This window comes from Cyclopterus lumpus, chromosome 4 (genome assembly GCF_009769545.1).
Source record: "Cyclopterus lumpus isolate fCycLum1 chromosome 4, fCycLum1.pri, whole genome shotgun sequence".
Classification (NCBI taxonomy): domain Eukaryota; kingdom Metazoa; phylum Chordata; class Actinopteri; order Perciformes; family Cyclopteridae; genus Cyclopterus; species Cyclopterus lumpus.
In genome coordinates this window covers 23,316,765-23,337,841 of record NC_046969.1, presented here as the reverse complement: position 1 = coordinate 23,337,841, position 21,077 = coordinate 23,316,765, and the positions used below count along the sequence as shown (strand labels likewise).

General features: G+C 49.9%; 1 protein-coding gene across 1 annotated transcript in view; it reads right to left on the bottom strand.

Annotated features, from left to right (window-relative positions):
• The window catches only part of ncanb (neurocan b), a 79,529-nt gene that overhangs the window by 40,000 nt on the left and 18,452 nt on the right, over positions 1-21,077 (bottom strand). Inside the window, exon 9 of the mRNA XM_034530443.1 lies at positions 359-475. Within this exon, the coding sequence (XP_034386334.1) occupies positions 359-475 (117 nt within the window). The remainder of the gene's footprint in view (positions 1-358; positions 476-21,077) is intronic.

The following is a 21,077-nucleotide window of genomic DNA, read 5'->3' as shown; positions in this document are numbered from 1 at the left end:
GTCATGGTTTTAATTGTATTGGGGGAAATAGTCAGTAGCAATCTAATTTATACTCTACTCAAGCTATTTAAAATAAGTAAACAATGGAATTAATCAAATGAATAAGGCCTATTCTTCTGTGGTGTTTTTCTTCTCATATGCAGATGATTGCTGGGTAATATGTATGTCGATGCCATTTTTCACGTTCTACGGTTCGCTAGGTTAAAAATCTGTCAAGAGCCTTTTTTCCGAAATAAAAAAAAAGAGAAAAGAATATAACGGGCGTGCACCCAGGGGGCCCACCCGGCGTGCACCCAGGGGCCCACCCGGCGTGCACCGCCTTATGCCCGCTGGCCCTTTCGACCCGCCGGTGACTCACCGATCTCGCAGCTCTCTCCAGAGAAGCCCTGAGGACAGTAGCAGCTATAGCCGTCACCTTCCTGCAGGCAGCTCCCTCCGTGGAGACAGGGGTTGGTGTGGCACGGGTCGCTCTCCACTGCAAGAGACAGCAGAGTGGGAGACACACACACACACACACACACACACACACACACACGTGAATTCATGATGTATTTTTTTGTTGTTGTCCACACTGAGAGAGAAGGAGCTCGTTGCCAAACCAGGACGGGCACCGAGCCGGCGTTACGCCGCCCCCCCCCTCTGGTTGTCCCGTCCTCGGAGTGGGCCGCCATGACTACAAGGTGACGGATTGGCTGTTGTTGCCCCCCCCCCCCCCCCCCCCCCCCCCCCCCCACCCCTCACCCTCCTCCCCTCCTGTTCATCATGACTGATGCTGGCCAGGCGAAGGACAATGTGCTGAGTCCACCCCCTCTGCCCCCCTGCCGGCGTGTCTTTTGCCTTCTCATCCCAGGACCCACTGATGAGCCAAGGTCCCCCCATAAATCAGGCCGCTCATCGCCTCAGTCACGCCATGCCTGCTGGGCGTGGCGCGGTTCACCACGGCACATTACGGCGTCGCAGAGGAGGCAATAAACACATTTTAATGCTGCTAGAACTCCGTGCCTCTTCGTCCGGGAATATATTTTGGCGAATGAACGGCCGGAGATTGAGGAGATTGAGAAGATTAAAGTCGTAATTTTAGTCGCGCTTATGTTTTAGGGGGTGCGGGGACGGAGGGAGGGAGAGGGACAATTTGACAAGGACGGTTAAACCGCGCGGAGCTCGGCGTCGGCATTGTTTTATTCCGCGTGCGCAGCAGGACTGTCGGGAAGCGGCTGGATTAAGTGTCTTTTTATGATCCGACCCTGATAGGATTGCAGCCTCTGACACAATCTGTCGGGCCCTCTAACACACTGCATGTTCTCCATGACAACAGCCGGGCTCGCTTAATGACGTACGGGCCCAGAGAGGAGTGCGGAACACTGTGAATACCGTCATTATTTGTATGGGGGTGGTCGAGTGCGCTTACGCATCAGTGTGCGCGTGTGCATTCATGGATGTTTGTCCGACCCTGACCCTCATCGCATACTGGGGAGATATAGACTAACGTGAGTGTGTATCCACTTTCACGACCACATGCTAAATCCACATCAATCTAACCCCTAAGTAGGAGTAGCAGTAGTATTTTCATGGTGTTACTTGCTACTAAAGTGTGGCGTACCTGTAGCTTTTCAAAGTAGCTTCCCAACAACGTAGAAAATACCCAAAGTGACCTCCATTGTTGTCTGTTTGCAGTTTAAGCGTGCTCAAATGATTGGTTTTGCCTCAAGCAGAGCGTGGATAAAAAGCACGACGGTCGCCTTCAGTGTGTTTTTTTTCGTGAGAGAACATCGGGGAAGGTGGGAGATTATCAGCGTGAACCTTAAATCTACTCCACAGGAACTCTCCAGGTAGATGAGGTGATGTGAAAAGCTATTTTGACTCAAACTTGGCCTACTCTCTCGCTCTGGGAGATACCAGAGGCTTTTCAAGGTGGCTTCGCTCTTATACAAAACATGGTTAAAGTCACTTTTACATTACATTACATTACATTACATGTCATTTAGCTGACGCTTTTATCCAAAGCGACTTACAATAAGTGCATTAAACCATGAGTCCAAACTCAGAAGAACGAGAATCAAGCGAGTACAATTTCCTCAATAAAGTTAAACTACAAAGTGCTATCAGTAAGAGACATTTAAGTACTACTAAAGTGCTAATACGGCGCTACCTTCCCTATTCAAGGTAGAGTCGATAAAGGTGTGTTTTTCACTTCCCTTCCAAGTGGTGGGCTTCTTTCATCCGCTGTGAAATTCAATGTATTTTTCGACATAATATACAAAAAAATGGCATCTTCCGGTATGACTTTTTTTTTTCGAGTTCAAATAGTACGAGCAGGTGTGTGTGTCCTTTAAAACAATATATGCTCAAGATACAGGATATCACGCAGTAAAACAGGCATTGGCCAAACTCTAAAAGTTAGGCTAGGCTAGCTAAAAGGTAGGTAACCTAGCTTAGCGGAGCAACAGTAATTTGATCATTTATTGTTCTTTTTTAGTGTTTAAAGGTAATTTTTTAGGGTTTAAAGGTCTTTTTTTTTGTTTGTTTAAAGCTAATTTTCCTAAAGAAACTAATTAAAAACAATGAGATATTTCACTTAAAGCCAAAAGAGTCAACTTGGTAGTGGCCCTATAAGAATCAAGGAATCGAGAAAGTCTGTAAGAGTCAACCTCTGGGGAACATGAATGTTAGTGGCAATCCATCCATAAGGTAGATGTTGAGATATGTCACCTGCTTCTTGAAAACCTTGACCTGTTGGCAACACCATAGGATCACTAAAAACCATTTATCCTCTGGGGACCATGACTGTCTGACATAACATCTGAACTTTACCCCAGCTTTTGGAAATGATAGTGGCCTTAAAATACGTCTGTTACTTAACTTACGAGGCCGTCATTTAGGTATGCAAGTTACAAAAGTACGGTAAAATAAACAGATTTAAATTCATGGTTTCACACGTGACACAGACAGTGGTATCCTGGGTCAAAGTCCTGTGTTTGATACGTAGCTATGCTACGAAGGCGTTAGTTAAATAAGTTTATGTAAACAAAAGTACAGTAAAATAAATCGACTTGAACAGGCCGAAACCTCCGGTTCTGCCAAGTGAACCCTATGTGGAAGTGTCTTAAAAAGTGCATTCTCTCTTCTGGCCAGCAGGGGGCGACTCCTCTGGAATGTATAGAAGTCTATATAAATGACTCTACTTCTCTCTTGATTTATTCCCTCAGCAAACATCGTAAACATGAGTTCATGGTCTCAATCTCTAGTTTCAAGTCTTCTTCACTACACGATGTTCATTTGGTAAACGGTGATCCCATTTAGAGTCAAACGGAGCATTAAGCAGAGCGCGCTCTTTGGAGTGGGCTTACTTTGATTGACAGGTCGCTGCCGCTACCAGAGCCGATTACAGCGTCTCTACGTCACTCCTCCGCAGACGAGAAAAAAAAGACAAGATGGCGACAGCGGAATTCGCCAAACTCGAGGCTTCAAAACGGCAGTCCACAAACCAGAGGGCGACTATGCCCACTCACTATTACCAGTTTATGTTTTGAGCATAGCTAGTGCGTGACGACTGTGTTTATTCATGTGTATAATTAAACACATGCATGAGGTCAATGCCATAAAAACCTATAGTAATACATTATATTCATATAGGTCCTTTTTCCTTTCTCAAAAGAGACCATTCATAAATGCGTTAATTATGACGTGCCGAGGACTCTTCCTCTACTGTACCAGCGGCGATGAGTGGTGCATTACAGACTGTAGCCGAACGGGACATTGATCCAATCTGCAGACAATTAGTAACGTCTTATTAAACACAAATGAGACCGCGCTCTTCACCATCTGGCCCGCCAACAGCAGCCCGCAGGCTTCGCGGTGACATCACAGGGTACAGTGTGCAGAAGTGAGAGAGCGGTTGATTATTGGCTCGTGTGTGACTCAGGCAACACTTTGCATCTGCGTGAATGAGGGGAGAGAGAGAGAGAGAGAGAGAGAGAGAGAGAGAGAGAGAGAGAGAGGAAGTCACAGAGGGAGCTATCATAGGTTTCCTCCTCTCTTAACGCTCGCTGCTAGCTCATGATTAATTAGGCACTGGTCTTAAAATAGGTCGCCTCTTCCACTCTTTCGCCGTTGTCTTTCTGTTTCTGTGCAAAAAGACGGAAAGAGGACGTACGAGAAAGAGAGGAGGAAGAAGAGCTCGTCTTCCTCCCCGACGTTGCGACATCTCTTCAATCCGGTGCAGAGTTTCCTAAACGGTGTTCTTCTGTGTGACATTTCGTGTGGAGATTTTTTTTTTTTTTCCTGAGCCTCTCAGGAGAAGGAGGGAGATTATCTTAGCCTCGTGGCACATTTTGGGGAAGCTGCTCCTCGATGTCGACTCACACACACACACACGCACGCACACACACACACACACACACACACACACACACACACACACAGGATTTGGAACGGGCCCATGAAAGAGGATTTCGATAAAGGGAATGTCTCGCATTCCCGCGAAGTCCGAAGCTGAGTGCTTAGCAAATTCTACATGACGGAAGCCCCGCGTGAAATGGTTGTGCTGACAGAAACACCGACATTCCACACACACACACACACACACACACACGGTCCAAAGAAACTGCACACACACGCACTTGCATTTTACTGTACACATACACCTGCTTATCGCCCGCCGCGTGGCTGTGCAGGGACTCACTGAACCCTGTAATAGCTTTGCTGAGAAGGAGATCATGCCTTGGCCTATTCAAGTGAACACCCCCCCCCCCCCTCCCTCCCCCCTTCTGTGAGCGTGATAAGCCATCACCTGGGCTCCAGTACATCTCTAAAAGGTACTGAGGCACTCATAGCTGTTACAGCCATATGGAAAGCTGCACTAAAGCTGCTTCAACACCGCCGCCGTCGCCGCGGTGGAGTGTGAAATGTTCACATTGTCGCTCGCGTGACGGCGACGGTGAACACGTGTTTTAATGCGTTCATAATGCAAACGTGTAAGTGGCTCTGACAACGCCGGGTCCAACAACACCTGAGCCTGGTCCAACAACACCTGAGCCTGGTCCAACAACACCTGAGCCTGGTCCAACAACACCTGAGCAGGACGACATTAAGAGCGTTTTCTGCTGGTACATTCGGAGTTATTAATCGGTTGGACTCACTTCATATACGTAAAAAAAACAACTTTAAGTGAACCAGGAAGTTGATTCATTAACGTAACTATGCTACCCTGGTTTTGTCCACAGGGGCTAATGTGTTTTATTTTATTTTTTGGGAGCATTTTCCCCCTCATTGGATAGTTAAATGTGTCCTCAGCTTGAGTCAAACCATTTGGCTCGGGGCCTCTCGTCCTGCGTCACACGGGCGCCGTGTGCCAGATGCACATCCTCCAATTGGGTCGCTTTTTTTTGGGTAAGCTAGCAAAAACTGAAAAAATCAAGCTAATCTTTGCTTTAAGCCCAAAATGAAACGTATACAGGAGCCCGATCGTATCTTCAAACAGGGAAGATCGTTTTTCCTTTCTTTCTGGTCATTGAATTACAAAGACACTGAAGGTTGTCCCCCCCCCCCCCCCCCAACCTGAGCGCTCGTATTCCGCTACTTTTTTTTCCGCAATGTCACCGATGCGATGATCGTCCCTACGACCTGCGGGACTCCTGAAGTTTCCATTTCTCCCGTGCATGGATCCTATTCCCACAGGGGAGGGAATAGGATCCATGTATCAATGTGTCCCCGGACAAGCAAGTCACTCACTGCAGATGAGCTACAATTACTGGCCAGCTGAACACACACTGGGGAGGGGGGGGGGGGGGGGGGGGGGGGAATATAGATGAAATATAGATGACACCACGACTCCGGCACAAAGATGCAGACCTCCTCCCAAAAGTGCTCTCGCATTGCTTCACAGTGATGGATAGACAGAGGTGAGCCACATGAGGGCGAGAAGGGAGGAAGAAGAGGAGAGAAGAAGAGGCTCGGGGGTCGGTGCTGATGATGTCGGCCTTGCAGAGTCACGTCATCGAATGTGTGCAGGGGCAAAGTCAGTGTGCAGTGTTACACCAAAAACTCTTCAGACATTCAGTCCATGCGGTCCTGCACACGACGGGGAAGGGGGGGGGGGGGTGTCAAGCCTCCACCTCTTTCCTTTTAAACAACTGCACCAGCTGTCTGTTGCGTGCAAGATTAATACCACCGATTTACTAACGGGATAGAAAAGACAGAGGAAAAAACAAACATGTTCTTTTTTTAGATGTAGTCCTAAATCTCTGACTCTGAGCATTATGGCGCAGGCTGTCTTTAGTGGCTCTAAATTAGCCGTCTGTGGACACGTGGTGATGAAATGAATCCGGGGACGTGCGGTTGTTAAGACCACAGAACGACGGGCCCTGTTCATCATCGGGGGTCACGTGTGCTATGAAGCCGTTGTAAAAGAAGGGATAATGTAATACAGTCTTATTGATCTCCCCGCCACAGGGAGATCAGAGCCCCCCCCCCCCCCCCCCCCCCCCCCCCCCCCCCCCCCCCCCCCCCCCCCCCCCCCCCCCCCCCCGACTGGCGCGTTCCCAGGCTGGCGGGAGAGTCGGCGCTCAAGGACGACCGACGGCCTCAGATGCTCGCCGGATCCTGGGCTCGGACCCAGCTCGGGCCACTTGAAAGGCTGCGGACGTCCGCGCCCTCTGGGACCGCATCGGAGAGGGAAGGGTTAGCGGACGGAGAGAGAGAGAGAGAGAGAGAGAGAGAGAGAGAGAGAGAGAGAGAGAGCGAGAGAGAGAGAGAGAGCAGGTGCGGCGATGCAATTACTGCACCGAGCCGGGGCAGAGCGGCCTCTGACAAACTAGGATTGATGGGCTCTGCAGGGGAGGGAGCGGCTATTTCGGGTCCAGTCTGACCACATGCGGCGCCCTGGGGTCGGGCTGCACCTTTGTGTACGTGTGAGAGTGTGTGTGTGTGTGTGTGTGTGAGCGGCCAGGGGTGAAAACAACACTCGAAGAAAAAAAAATTCACATGTAATTCATTTTGTACTCTGGAACTGGAGAAATACAACACACCTTGTGATGAGGCCTGAATCGAACTTATGACCTCATAAGAGTTACTGTGAGTCCAAACTAGCTCCCCTCAGTTTGATGAGGGGTTAGGGGACCATTGGATGGAGAAATGTAACAGGAAGCCTTGACGGATGCAACTTATCCTCGTACACTGGGTTTGTTTGATATCTTACAAAAAAAAAACGGAAACATTTTTTTCGACTGTTTTCCTCTTAAAGTCCAGCGACACGCGTCAGTTTATGCTTTTTATATGCATGCAGTCATTAACTTAGGTAAAAGATAGTGAAAAGCTTTGTTTGGTTTAAGCAAAAAAAACAAACTACTTAGTTAGTTTTAAGGAACGTGTAGTGAAATACTGAGCCAAAATGACTTAGATAGGGTTAAGAAAAGATCAAAGAGTGTTACTTGTCCTCCTGGTGAGAGACTCGGTCGCCAACCTCTTCACACTTCCTGTTTTGCCGGTCTTCCCACTTCCTGTTTTGCCGGGGTCTTCACACGTCCTGTTTTGCCGGTCTTCCCACTTCCTGTTTTGCCGGGGTCTTCACACGTCCTGTTTTGCCGGGGTCTTCACACGTCCTGTTTTGCCGGGGTCTTCACACTTCCTGTTTTGTCGGTCTTTCCACTTCCTGTTTTGCCGGGGTCTTCACACGTCCTGTTTTGCCGGTCTTCCCACTTCCTGTTTTGCCGGGGTCTTCACACGTCCTGTTTTGCCGGTCTTCCCACTTCCTGTTTTGCCGGGGTCTTCACACGTCCTGTTTTGCCGGGGTCTTCACACGTCCTGTTTTGCCGGGGTCTTCACACTTCCTGTTTTGTCGGTCTTTCCACTTCCTGTTTTGTCGGTCTTTCCACTTCCTGTTTTGCCAGGGTCTTCCCACGTCCTGTTTTGTCGGTCTTCCCACTTTCCGACTTCCTGTTTTGCCGGGGTCTTCACACTTCCTGTTTTGCCGGTCTTCCCACTTCCTGTTTTGCCGGGGTCTTCACACTTTCTGTTTTGTCGGTCTTCCCACTTCCTGTTTTGCCGGTCTTCCCAATTCCTGTTTTGCCGGGGTCTTCCCACGTCCTGTTTTGTCGGTCTTCCCACTTCCTGTTTTGCCGGAGTCTTCCCACTTCCTGTTTTGCCGGTCTTCCCACTTCCTGTTTTGTCGGTCTTCCCACTTCCTGTTTTGCCGGGGTCTTCACACTTCCTGTTTTGCCGGTCTTCCCACTTCCTGTTTTGCCGGGGTCTTCCCACGTCCTGTTTTGTCGGTCTTCCCACTTCCTGTTTTGCCGGGGTCTTCACACTTCCTGTTTTGCCGGTGTCTTCACACTTCCTGTTTTGCCGGTCTTCCCACTTCCTGTTTTGCCAGGGTCTTCACACTTCCTGTTTTGTCGGTCTTCCCACTTCCTGTTTTGCCGGGGTCTTCACACTTCCTGTTTTGTCGGTCTTCCCACTTCCTGTTTTGCCGGGGTCTTCACACTTCCTGTTTTGCCGGTCTTCCCACTTCCTGTTTTGCCGGGGTCTTCCCACGTCCTGTTTTGTCGGTCTTCCCACTTCCTGTTTTGCCGGAGTCTTCCCACTTCCTGTTTTGCCGGTCTTCCCACTTCCTGTTTTGCCGGGGTCTTCACACGTCCTGTTTTGCCGGGGTCTTCACACGTCCTGTTTTGCCGGGGTCTTCACACTTCCTGTTTTGTCGGTCTTTCCACTTCCTGTTTTGTCGGTCTTTCCACTTCCTGTTTTGCCAGGGTCTTCCCACGTCCTGTTTTGTCGGTCTTCCCACTTTCCGACTTCCTGTTTTGCCGGGGTCTTCACACTTCCTGTTTTGCCGGTCTTCCCACTTCCTGTTTTGCCGGGGTCTTCACACTTTCTGTTTTGTCGGTCTTCCCACTTCCTGTTTTGCCGGTCTTCCCAATTCCTGTTTTGCCGGGGTCTTCCCACGTCCTGTTTTGTCGGTCTTCCCACTTCCTGTTTTGCCGGAGTCTTCCCACTTCCTGTTTTGCCGGTCTTCCCACTTCCTGTTTTGTCGGTCTTCCCACTTCCTGTTTTGCCGGGGTCTTCACACTTCCTGTTTTGCCGGTCTTCCCACTTCCTGTTTTGCCGGGGTCTTCCCACGTCCTGTTTTGTCGGTCTTCCCACTTCCTGTTTTGCCGGGGTCTTCACACTTCCTGTTTTGCCGGTGTCTTCACACTTCCTGTTTTGCCGGTCTTCCCACTTCCTGTTTTGCCAGGGTCTTCACACTTCCTGTTTTGTCGGTCTTCCCACTTCCTGTTTTGCCGGGGTCTTCACACTTCCTGTTTTGTCGGTCTTCCCACTTCCTGTTTTGCCGGGGTCTTCACACTTCCTGTTTTGCCGGTCTTCCCACTTCCTGTTTTGCCGGGGTCTTCCCACGTCCTGTTTTGTCGGTCTTCCCACTTCCTGTTTTGCCGGAGTCTTCCCACTTCCTGTTTTGCCGGTCTTCCCACTTCCTGTTTTGCCGGGGTCTTCACACTTCCTGTTTTGCCGGGGTCTTCACACTTCCTGTTTTGCCGGTCTTCACACTTCCTGTTTTGCCGGGGTCTTCCCACGTCCTGTTTTGTCGGTCTTCCCACTTCCTGTTTTGCCGGGGTCTTCACACTTCCTGTTTTGCCGGTGTCTTCACACTTCCTGTTTTGCCGGGGTCTTCACACTTCCTGTTTTGCCGGTCTTCCCACTTCCTGTTTTGCCAGGGTCTTCACACTTCCTGTTTTGTCGGTCTTCCCACTTCCTGTTTTGCCGGGGTCTTCACACTTCCTGTTTTGTCGGTCTTCCCACTTCCTGTTTTGCCGGGGTCTTCACACTTCCTGTTTTGCCGGTCTTCCCACTTCCTGTTTTGCCACTTCCTGTTTTGCCACTTCCTGGTGACGTGGCTATCTACGGGTTTCAGCTGATTATTTCTCCAACAGCCTGATGTGGGGGAGAGGAGGAGGCGACCTCTCTGTTTGTTATTACCTGCAGACTGTTGATGTCGCAGGAGGTTAGTAAATGAAAAGCGTAACCCCCGACAGCTACGGCGCATTAATTATTACTGAGCCCGCCGAACGCTGCAATCAACACTGGATTACTCAAATGACTGAGACTGCCGTGCCGATATATTAAACTGTTATCATTTATTTACAGTGCCGTGATGAAATTACAGTCGCGTTCTGCGGGGTTGGGAAATTAATCCATGTATCATTTGTTCTCTCCGTATTAAAATGGGAATCCAGAATCGTAGGACGATTAGATTTTTTTATGCCAGATTTACTGACTTCTTTGTGTGTTCTTTGACCCGCGTGAGTTACACTGCGTGCTGCAAAGGAAACCGTCTTTTTAATAGTTTTTTATTTATTTTTTATTATACATGAAATCAAGTGTCTTCGCCGCAAGTTTAGAAAGCGCAAGGCACCAATTAATCATCCCCGTAGCATAAATCTGACATTATGAGTCACAAAATCGATATCACATTGAGTCCGTGGCCCCTTGTTTTTCATTTCACTTGAGCATAAATTACTTCTTTTATTGTCTTGCATTCATGAATGAGTGATGAAATAATTGATTTTCTGATTTTGGATCCCCTATTTAATCTGAAAAGAACAAATCTAAATCAACCTTAAAAAGGTATTCATGACAAAGATAAAGAAAAGAGATCGAATAACGCTTAAAAGTTAGAATATATATATATATACTTCCACCTTAAAGTTACAGTAAAATGCCAAAAGTATGAAAATTCACAGAGACAATTTAATATTTAATAACAGAGTTTCTGAATCCTCTCTCTCCGTTTTCAGTTCCGCCTCTCTTCGATAAATGCATTGAATGTTTTCCTCCTCTCAGCACAAACACACACACACACACACACACACACACACACACACACACACACACACACACACACACACACACACAATGAAAAAAAAAAGTGTGACACTTGCAGTTAGCCACAGTGCCAGAAGCCTGAGACAGCAGAACGCTCTCTTAGCGAACGTCCTCGTGAACCTGAAGGCGTCACGCCGAATCGGCCCGGAGACGGAGAGGGCCGGAGGAGGAGGAGGAGGAGGAGAAGGAGGAACACGGCCGGCAATTCGACACGACACGACGCGGTTCGAGACCGACGAAGAAATCGAGGGGTCTTTATGTTTTTACGAAGAGCGGCACTTTGAGACGTCTCCGTCCGTCCTAAATAAATTGCATTATCTGGGCTGTCAGAGTGGAAAGAAAATCATCCATCTTGGCTTATCATCACAAACACATTCTATCCACCTTCCTTCGCCTCTCCTTCCACGTGGCTGTTCTATCAATTTCAGGGCTTTTGTGAAATGCGAATATTGAATCAACCGCAATTTTTACTATCCAACAATATTCTACACGCACACAAAGACTGCAAAGTGACAATAACTGTCGGCGACGTATCGTTGAATTATTCATGTTGAGACGTGCGTGATTACTGGAAAGAACATGCCTCGCGTCAAGTGATGCACATGCACACACGCTCGATTGGTACGCCTTCAAATTAAGTGACACACACACACACACACACACACACACACACACGTGGAGTTCCTGTTTCATGTACAATGAGACAATTGGTGCAAGAAGCACGGAGACGAATTAGTGCGTTCTTGACCTTGACTTGCACTTTGCTGTAATTTTGGTATTTTTCGCGGCCGTGCGTGAGAAAGTGAGAGGAGAAGAGGTACAAATACGAGCAACCTGCAAATCAATTAGCGTCAGCTTGTAGGTTTTTACTTAGGCGTAACACAAGTACACGGGGTTAGTGTTAGGAAGTGGTTTGGGGTTAAAATGTTTACGTTTGTCACACATAAGAAGCAGTAAAGTGTGTAAGTTACAGAACAGAAATTGGGTCAAATAAGTCAAAAATGACTTGGTTTCTCACGGGACACAGACGGCGGTCTCCTGGGTGAAAGTCCTGTGTTTGTGTTCGACCCGTCATCATCATCATCATCATCATCATCATCATCACGGGGACTTTCCTGCTCGTTACACAACGTCGGTAAGTGGGAAAATCAGTCAGTTTAAGTGGGAAATAGTTTAAAACGGACTATTTACGGGCACTAAAGTTGGGAGTTTTGAGTGGAAACTTGTTGGCGTGTCACTCAGTTGAAGATGTGGCGCCGAGAGCACAAAGTGTACGAAACCATCCTGAATAATAGACGACGCCTCCATGAGAAAACTCTCCAATCGCTTTACAGATTTAGATCAACGTCCCAAAAAAAAAAATACAACTGCCGTGAGTGATGACAGCCAGAAAGGGGGTTACAATGGGCTGTGTTGTGAGCATCACTACGAGTATTACTTCTTTCTCCCTACGGCCACCTGAAGGCAACGGGACCGACTGCATCTTGTCACGTCAACTCGCTCGATGACTGATTTATTGCGGCGGCCTCGACCGACGCACGAGCTGCCTCCATCTGCCGAGTTTCATTCCTGTTTTACATTTAGAGTTTTTTTTTTTTTTTTTTCTTTTTCTTGTTGTCTAAAAGGCGCTCGCAATCTAAATCATTATCACGATTAATACGGGAGGGAAATGCACACAGCTCTCGTGTGATATTCTCCCAATTTTTGGTTCAGTCTCACAGGGACGGCTCGGGCGTCTAGCGGCAACTGCAGAGGAGTCGGCGTTTCATTATAAAAACCAAATGCATCGCTACGGGGAAAAGAACTAATCCGATCTGACGCATCGCGATCTCGACAAATGTAAATTGGGCTCGCGGAGGCCACGCCGTGCGCCTCGGGCGAACACGCTTGTGTTGCCGTGTACAAAGAAAGCTGATTCGGTGAGTCACTTTCGTCGCGTCCCACAGTGGCTGCTTGGAAAAGTGATGGTGACCGGGGGCGGGGGGGGGGGGGGCGGGGATGGGGGCGGTGGGTGGATGCAGGGGCGATGGGACCAAAACCCTCCTATTTACATTCCACTTCCTCCCAAAACGGCATGTACATTTTGCACCGAGAAACATAAACAACAACAAAACGTCTCACTGACTTGCAGTTGGCTGCGAATACGCCATCGCAAAATAACCCAAAGCGGGGAAACACACACACACACACACACACACACACACACACACACACACACTCCACTGTGGTTACCATCAAGAAGTTGTTCTGACAGCGGAGCAGCATTATTCGTAAAAAGCCAGCTGTGGGCAGGAGGCTTCGCCTGGAGACCTGTTTAAAACTGAATAAAGAAGAGCTGCTCTACATGACCCCCCAGTGACCCCCACACCACACACACACACACACACACACACACACACACACACACACACACACACACACACACACACACACACCTCTCACACAGAAACTCTGAAAAAGGGATGCTTGCTTCTCAAAATCCCTCCCAAGCCTCCATTGCTATTTGGGCAAACATATTATTTTTAGAGCTCACCAGACTCTGCAATTTACACCTTCGTACCCACCACGCTTTTTTTTAATTAAAAGCATAGTTTGGATGTTTGAACGCGGTGCCGACTTAAAAAAGAAACTATTAAATATCTTGAAATCGATTTATAGTTTAAGTTTAAGCTATACTTAGAATTATGCACTAGTTTAATGTGCCATTAGACAGAAGGGATCTGAAAACTATATCAATGCTCTCGCCACCAGACTCCATTGAAAGAAGACCTCATAGACCAGCAACAGCGGAGTTGCTGGTCCACCGCTGCCTCGATGGGTTAACTTGTTTGTGTTATTGTGTGACTTTGGTTAGTTCGGATACACCAAAGACACACAAGCAATGCCGGTATTCTACCAGTTAAAATTACTGGGTTTTGTCCTTTCACTGGAGTCTGTTGGCTTTGCCGAGACCATCGATGGATGTAACGGCTTCATCGGAAAGTGGTGAAAATATTCTGAATATAGGTTGTGCACTTTTTTGGGGGGGGGTTGGTGGGCCTTTTTCCTACTGCAGGCGATACTGGTAAGAACCTCACGCAACCCCCACTTCATTATTTCCCTGCCTCTGAATCCTCCCCTGCTGGCACAGCTCTGTGGGGCGTGTCTGACGCGCCCTACACGACGACACCCCTCGACCCTTCCACCCCGCTGTGGGCCGCCTGATGCGTCGTGACTGGCGCCAGGAGCCAAACACCCCCCTCCCCCCCCGCTTCCGCTCTAGCCTTCGGCTGTCGGCGAGAGAGCGAGAGAGGGAGTGAAGTCAATCAGGCAATCTGGCAGCTCGGAGAAAAAAGAAACCTCCAGCTGGGTGCGCTCATCCTCTCTGCTGCCACTCCTCTGGAGCTAGAAAATACCGCAATTTGAAATCATGCATTTCGCCGTTAACCTTGACGGCGGGCGGCTCCATGGTCTTTGCTGCAAATGGAGAATGAGAATGCTAAAACAAAAAAAAATCTCAGGGACGCCGCTGTTCAAATCTCGCCGGGTGTGCCATGAGCATAACAGAGCCCCCCCCCCTATTTCCACACATCATAATAAATCTGGATTCAGATCCTCCTCGTTTTGAGGTAATAAAGGCAGAGTGGCTGCTAGTTTGTCCCCTTTATGTGTCCTCTGAGAGGGACGGACGTGTGAGATACAGACATAATGAAACATTCTCTCAGTGAGGGGGGAAGCAGAGAATCCGATAGCGCCTGAATGCTTCATTGTGACGGTCACCCACATAACCACCACCAGGTGCTTCTCACAATGAGTCCACACACAACGGATCGGATTCCTTCTGGAAGCGTCCTGCCGAGCTGTCTCAGGGCTCCATCCCATCGTTTCCCATTTTGGCGGCACGTTGCTCGATTCTTTATTAAAACTCTACGCACCCTCAGGGGCGATTTATAGTTTAAGTTTAAGCTATACTTAGAATTCTGCACTAGTTTAATGTGCCATTAGACAGAAGGGATCTGAAAACTATATCAATGCTCTCGCCACCAGACTCCATTGAAAGAAGACCTCATAGACCAGCAACAGCGGAGTTGCTGGTCCACCGCTGCCTCGATGGGTTAACTTGTTTGTGTTATTGTGTGACTTTGGTTAGACTTTATTAAAACTCTACGCACCCTCAGGGGCCCTAAGGTGCCCTGAGGGGCCCTAAGGGGCCTGACAGTAAAAACCCAAGATAGGGATTCATCGTGGAAATAAAAGAAAAACTCTTCTCAGTGAGTCCCCCGTCTGGGTTTTTTAATGGGGTGACATGAGTCTCTGCAGAGGTCTTCTCTTATTGGGTTAACAGAGGTGGACAAATGAAAGAAATTGACGCGACACATTTGTTTTCCGCTGTGATGTGTGAAAATATATTCATAAACAACAACAACAACACAACTTGTTTTTTGCAGTCCTGCTGTGGATCCGCCACCAGTACGAGTCAAGAGAGTCATTCGTCCGTCCATAATGGGAGCTCTCGGTCAGGCGAGCTCAAAAATAAAATACAGCTGAGTCGGAATAATCACCAGGTTTTTTTTTTTGACTCGCAGCAGAGAAATTCAACCCAAATTGTGTCGGTGCACGAGCTTCACCAACATAACTGTTTGTTTCATTGACTTTTTACACGTATAAATCAACACTTTTCTACCCCCCCAACATTCACCAGTATTTTGCTCGAGCTTTTATTTTATTTTTATGCCCCGCTGCACATAAAACCCCTCTCTGAATTATTTAGTCACCGTTTCAGTTTTAACGGTTTAAGAACCGACAAGCACTTTGCGAACTGGCAAATATTTGCCTTTTTCATATCGCAATGCGATGTTCAACAACTTTTTTTTTCTTCTTTTTTTTTTCGGGAACACACGGCACTTGAATCCAGGGTCCGGGGAGAGGACTCCAAGAGCCTGCGGGATGTGTTGACAGCTGAAAGCTTCCGCGAGGACAAAAATTAAGCGAGTCAAATTCGACATGATGTACAACCTCGTCTTGGAGACGGATGGCTTCTGTCTACGCGCTCCCTCCCTCCTCCCTCCTTATACACGTGCAGCTTTTGCTTTTAAAATGACCTACCCAGCTTTACAGGAACGATGTAACGTATAGCTCTGACAGCTTGACGGCGTAGCGGCAGGGGGCGGGGCTAAGCAGGTGGGCACACTGGCCCACCTGCATGGAACAGGGCCATAATTAATGTTATTAATTGCACCTATGGTTAGCCTGCAAATGACCTGTCAAAGTGGCTGCTCTTAAAGGAGCCCATCCATATTTGATGGCAGCCCCGTTGCCGCAGGGTTACACAACACACTCTAGTCATAGGGAACTCCATTACCCCACAATATGCGAGTAGCATCGCCAGCCACAGGACGCTGTTCACGGCGTCTAGATTAGGCAGTCGGAGGTCACAAAGGGAAGCCGTGTGGGACTTTTTGCCAGTGAGACGAGTGAGAGATGAGGCATTGATTACCTTTCTCTGGTCTCTTACCCGTGAGAGGCAATGATGAGATTTGACGATTTTGTAATAAACAGGGTTTGCGTTCTCTAACTGGTCGTTCTACCTTGAGCAGCCCCTTAATAACCTGCACATTCTGAAAGCTGTGATCAGAGGATTGTTTTTCTTAAGAAAATGATTAAAAACCCATCGATTATCTAAATGACAGACGCACCGCAAGAAGGCTCAGTTTGACGTCTCACCACAGTGTACTTAAGCTCATTTCCAAACACTTGAGTTGCTCCGTTGTTCCCCCCGGTTAACCGGATACAAAGAGTGGCGTGTAACGCCGTTTCATCCCACACCGCGATGGAGCCCAGTGTCCCTCAAGGCTGTTCTTTAACAAATCCCATTCATTTAATATGCAGCAGCCAATAGCAGAGGATTAGCTTCAGAGGGAGGGTTTTTTATATGGAAGAAATGGAGGAATTACACCACGAAAAGAAAGAAAGAAGAGAAACTCGGAGACGAGAAGCAGATAGCGGGATGACAGATTAGGCGGTGGATGGATTTAAGGGAGGTGACACGTCAGCGACGAGGATCCTTCTGAGGATGGAGGATCTCACAGAAGGGGGGGGGGGATACAGTTAGACGTCAACCGACTGCCTTGAGTTGTAGCACATTGGGAGTTCAAGAGGCTATCAACACATTATGCCGGCAAGAGTCGTATCAATGACCAGGAAGAGTACTAAAAGACATAACGTCAGGGAGATGGGGGAGCGAGGGAGAATGAGAAAAAGAGAGAGAGAGAAATTGATTCTATATGCAGCAGCGAGGAATGTGCCCTCTCGGCCCAGACGGGCCTGTCCAAGGACTCCAAGAGCCAGCAGACGAACACTGAACATCCATCCACAGACCCAAACTGATACACAGCCCCCGTCTCCATTTATCTCCGTCTTTCCCCCTTGCATCTACAAACACACACACACACACACACACACACACACACTCTAATTTGGTTGAGGGCTGGCTGCCGTGTTATTGATGCCGCCAGAGGTCTGATCTATCTCGGGGGGGGGGGGGGCCCGGGACAAGGCTCGAGTCAGAGAGGTGCAATAACTCGGCATCCTGTTTCCTGTTTGCCAGAACTGGTTCTTGGTAATTTAAAGGCTGGACGGACAGCTCGCGTTACCGCGTACCCGCCCGCCCCGCTTCGTCAGACCTCTACGCCGCCTTGGTACAATTCCACGCCTGTTGGTGGATTCACTGGACTAAGAAGCCGCTTTTGTAACTTTTTTTTGGTGTTACAAACTTTTCCGAAAATACTGACTTTAGGATTAGACAATATGGAAATGAAGATAAAAAATTAAAAAAAGACATAAAAAGAGACTTGTTTACTTTCTCGCAGTGAATGGATTAAGACGTATTCAGAGTGTGTGTGTTTGGTGTGTGTCGGTGTGACATGTGGGGTGGATTATCGAGGTTTACTCCTGAGCGAGCTTGGCATGCTGGTGCTTCTTCACATACATTTAGTCTTTGTGCGTTCGCCTATGTCCACCCATCTGTGTGGGTTTAGCTGGAGGCCAGAGCGAGGGGGGAATTGGAAAGCTGGATGTGGTGGGTTTTTCTTTACCAGTGTCTTATCACTCTGATATACGGCCAAATAGGACACGGAGGGGCGGAATCTGGCCCCGATAACCAACAATAAACTAGGATTGGAAGAAATGTTAAGAAAGAAAAAGAAAAAAAGGAAGAGGAGGAGGAGGAAGAGGAGCGAAGGAAGGAAGGGAAAAGAGATGAGGAACGCGCTCCCTGGATGCCCATGGGAATGTATTAGTGGAGCTTCTGATCATTGATTAAAGAGGTTTGTGTACTCCCACCTGCAGCAGAGTAGAGGACACACTCACCTCTCTCTCTCTCTCTCTCTCTCTCTCTCTCTCCCTTCCCAGAGCCGTCCATCCATCTGCCCTTTCCCTCCTCTCTGTCTCTATCTCTCCGCTGTAATAGGCAGACAACCATTGGTGTAATTTCCTCTGTACTATAACTGACAACTACAAAAGGTCACTCAGAGGGAGCGGGTCTCCTGCTTCTAATCCCTCAACCAGAGCAGGTCCATTCAAATGTCAACACACCAGAAAAACCGACATGGAGGAACAGTGCACTCTTGTACTCCTTTTAATTTTGTTTTGTAATTAACATACTACCCATTCAATCTTCCAAGTGTGCAGTGACGATGTGGCGTAACGATGTGGCGTAACGGTGTGGCGTAACGATGTGGCGTAACGGTGTGGCGTGACGGTGTGGCGTGACGGTGTGGCGTGACGGTGTGGCGTGACGGTGTGGCGTGGCGGTGTGGCGTAACAATGTGGCGTAACAATGTGGCGTAACAATGTGGCCACAACAATGTGGCGTAACGGTGTGGCGTGACGGTGTGGCGTAACGGTGTGGCGTAACGGTGTGGCGTAACGGTGTGGCGTGACGGTGTGGCGTGACGGTGTGGCGTAACGATGTGGCGTGACGATGTGGCGTGACGGTGTGGCGTGACGGTGTGGCGTGACGGTGTGGCGTAACGGTGTGGCGTGACGGTGTGGCGTGACGGTGTGGCGTGACGGTGTGGCGTAACGGTGTGGCGTAACGGTGTGGCGTAACGGTGTGGCGTAACGGTGTGGCGTAACGGTGTGGCGTAACGGTGTGGCGTAACGGTGTGGCGTAACAATGTGGCGTGACGGTGTGGCGTGACGTTGTGGCGTGACGGTGTGGCGTGACGGTGTGGCGTGACGGTGTGGCGTGACGGTGTGGCGTGACGGTGTGGCGTGACGGTGTGGAGTGACGGTGTGGCGTGACGGTGTGGCGTGACGGTGTGGCGTGACGGTGTGGAGTGACGGTGTGGCGTGACGGTGTGGCGTGGCGGTGTGGCGTGGCGGTGTGGCGTAACAATGTGGCGTAACAATGTGGCGTAACAATGTGGCGTAACAATGTGGCGTAACAATGTGGCGTGACGATGTGGCGTGACGATGTGGCGTGACGATGTGGCGTGACGATGTGGCGTGACGATGTGGCGTAACGGTGTGGCGTGACGGTGTGGCGTGACGGTGTGGCGTGACGATGTGGCGTGACGGTGTGGCGTGACGGTGTGGCGTGACGGTGTGGCGTGACGGTGTGGCGTAACGGTGTGGCGTAACGGTGTGGCGTAACGGTGTGGCGTATCAATGTGGCGTAACAATGTGGCGTGACGGTGTGGCGTGACGGTGTGGCGTGACGGTGTGGCGTAACGGTGTGGCGTAACGGTGTGGCGTGACGGTGTGGCGTGACGGTGTGGCGTGACGGTGTGGCGTGACGGTGTGGCGTGACGATGTGGCGTGACGATGTGGCGTGACGGTGTGGCGTGACGGTGTGGCGTGACGGTGTGGCGTAACGGTGTGGCGTAACGGTGTGGCGTAACGGTGTGGCGTGACGGTGTGGCGTGACGATGTGGCGTGACGGTGTGGCGTGACGGTGTGGCGTGACGGTGTGGCGTGACGGTGTGGCGTGACGGTGTGGCGTGACGATGTGGCGTGACGGTGTGGCGTAACGGTGTGGCGTGACGGTGTGGCGTAACAATGTGGCGTGACGGTGTGGCGTGACGGTGTGGCGTGACGGTGTGGCGTGACGGTGTGGCGTGACGGTGTGGAGTGACGGTGTGGAGTGACGGTGTGGCGTGACGGTGTGGCGTGACGGTGTGGCGTGACGGTGTGGCGTGACGGTGTGGAGTGACGGTGTGGCGGAACGGTGTGGCGTGACGGTGTGGCGTGGCGGTGTGGCGTAACAATGTGGCGTAACAATGTGGCGTAACAATGTGGCGTAACAATGTGGCGTAACAATGTGGCGTAACAATGTGGCGTATCGATGTGGCGTAACGATGTGGCGTGACGATGTGGCGTGACGATGTGGCGTGACGATGTGGCGTGACGATGTGGCGTGACGATGTGGCGTAACGGTGTGGCGTGACGGTGTGGCGTGACGGTGTGGCGTGACGATGTGGCGTGACGGTGTGGCGTGACGGTGTGGCGTGACGGTGTGGCGTAACGGTGTGGCGTAACGGTGTGGCGTAACGGTGTGGCGTATCAATGTGGCGTAACAATGTGGCGTGACGGTGTGGCGTGACGGTGTGGCGTAACGGTGTGGCGTAACGGTGTGGCGTAACGGTGTGGCGTGACGATGTGGCGTGACGATGTGGCGTGACGGTGTGGCGTGACGGTGTGGCGTGACGGTGTGGCGTGACGGTGTGGCGTGACGATGTGGCGTGACGGTGTGGCGTAACGGTGTGGCGTGACGGTGTGGCGTGACGGTGTGGCGTGACGGTGTGGCGTGACGGTGTGGCGTGACGATGTGGCGTGACGGTGTGGCGTGACGGTGTGGCGTAACGGTGTGGCGTGACGGTGTGGCGTGACGGTATGGCGTAACGGTGTGGCGTGACGGTGTGGCGTAACGGTGTGGCGTGACGGTGTGGCGTAACGGTGTGGCGTAACGGTGTGGCGTAACGTTGTGGCGTGACGGTGTGGCGTAACGGTGTGGCGTGACGGTGTGGCGTGACGGTGTGGCGTGACGGTGTGGCGTAACAATGTGGCGTAACAATGTGGCGTAACGTTTTTTTCCCAGGCGACTGGCCTGCCATGCTCCTCAGTGAGCATTCCACACAGCCCTCCACCTGAGCTCAGCCTTTGCACTGTTTTTGGTTTGTGGCTGACTTTTCAACTGGAGCCTACACTATTCTCTCCCCTAGCAC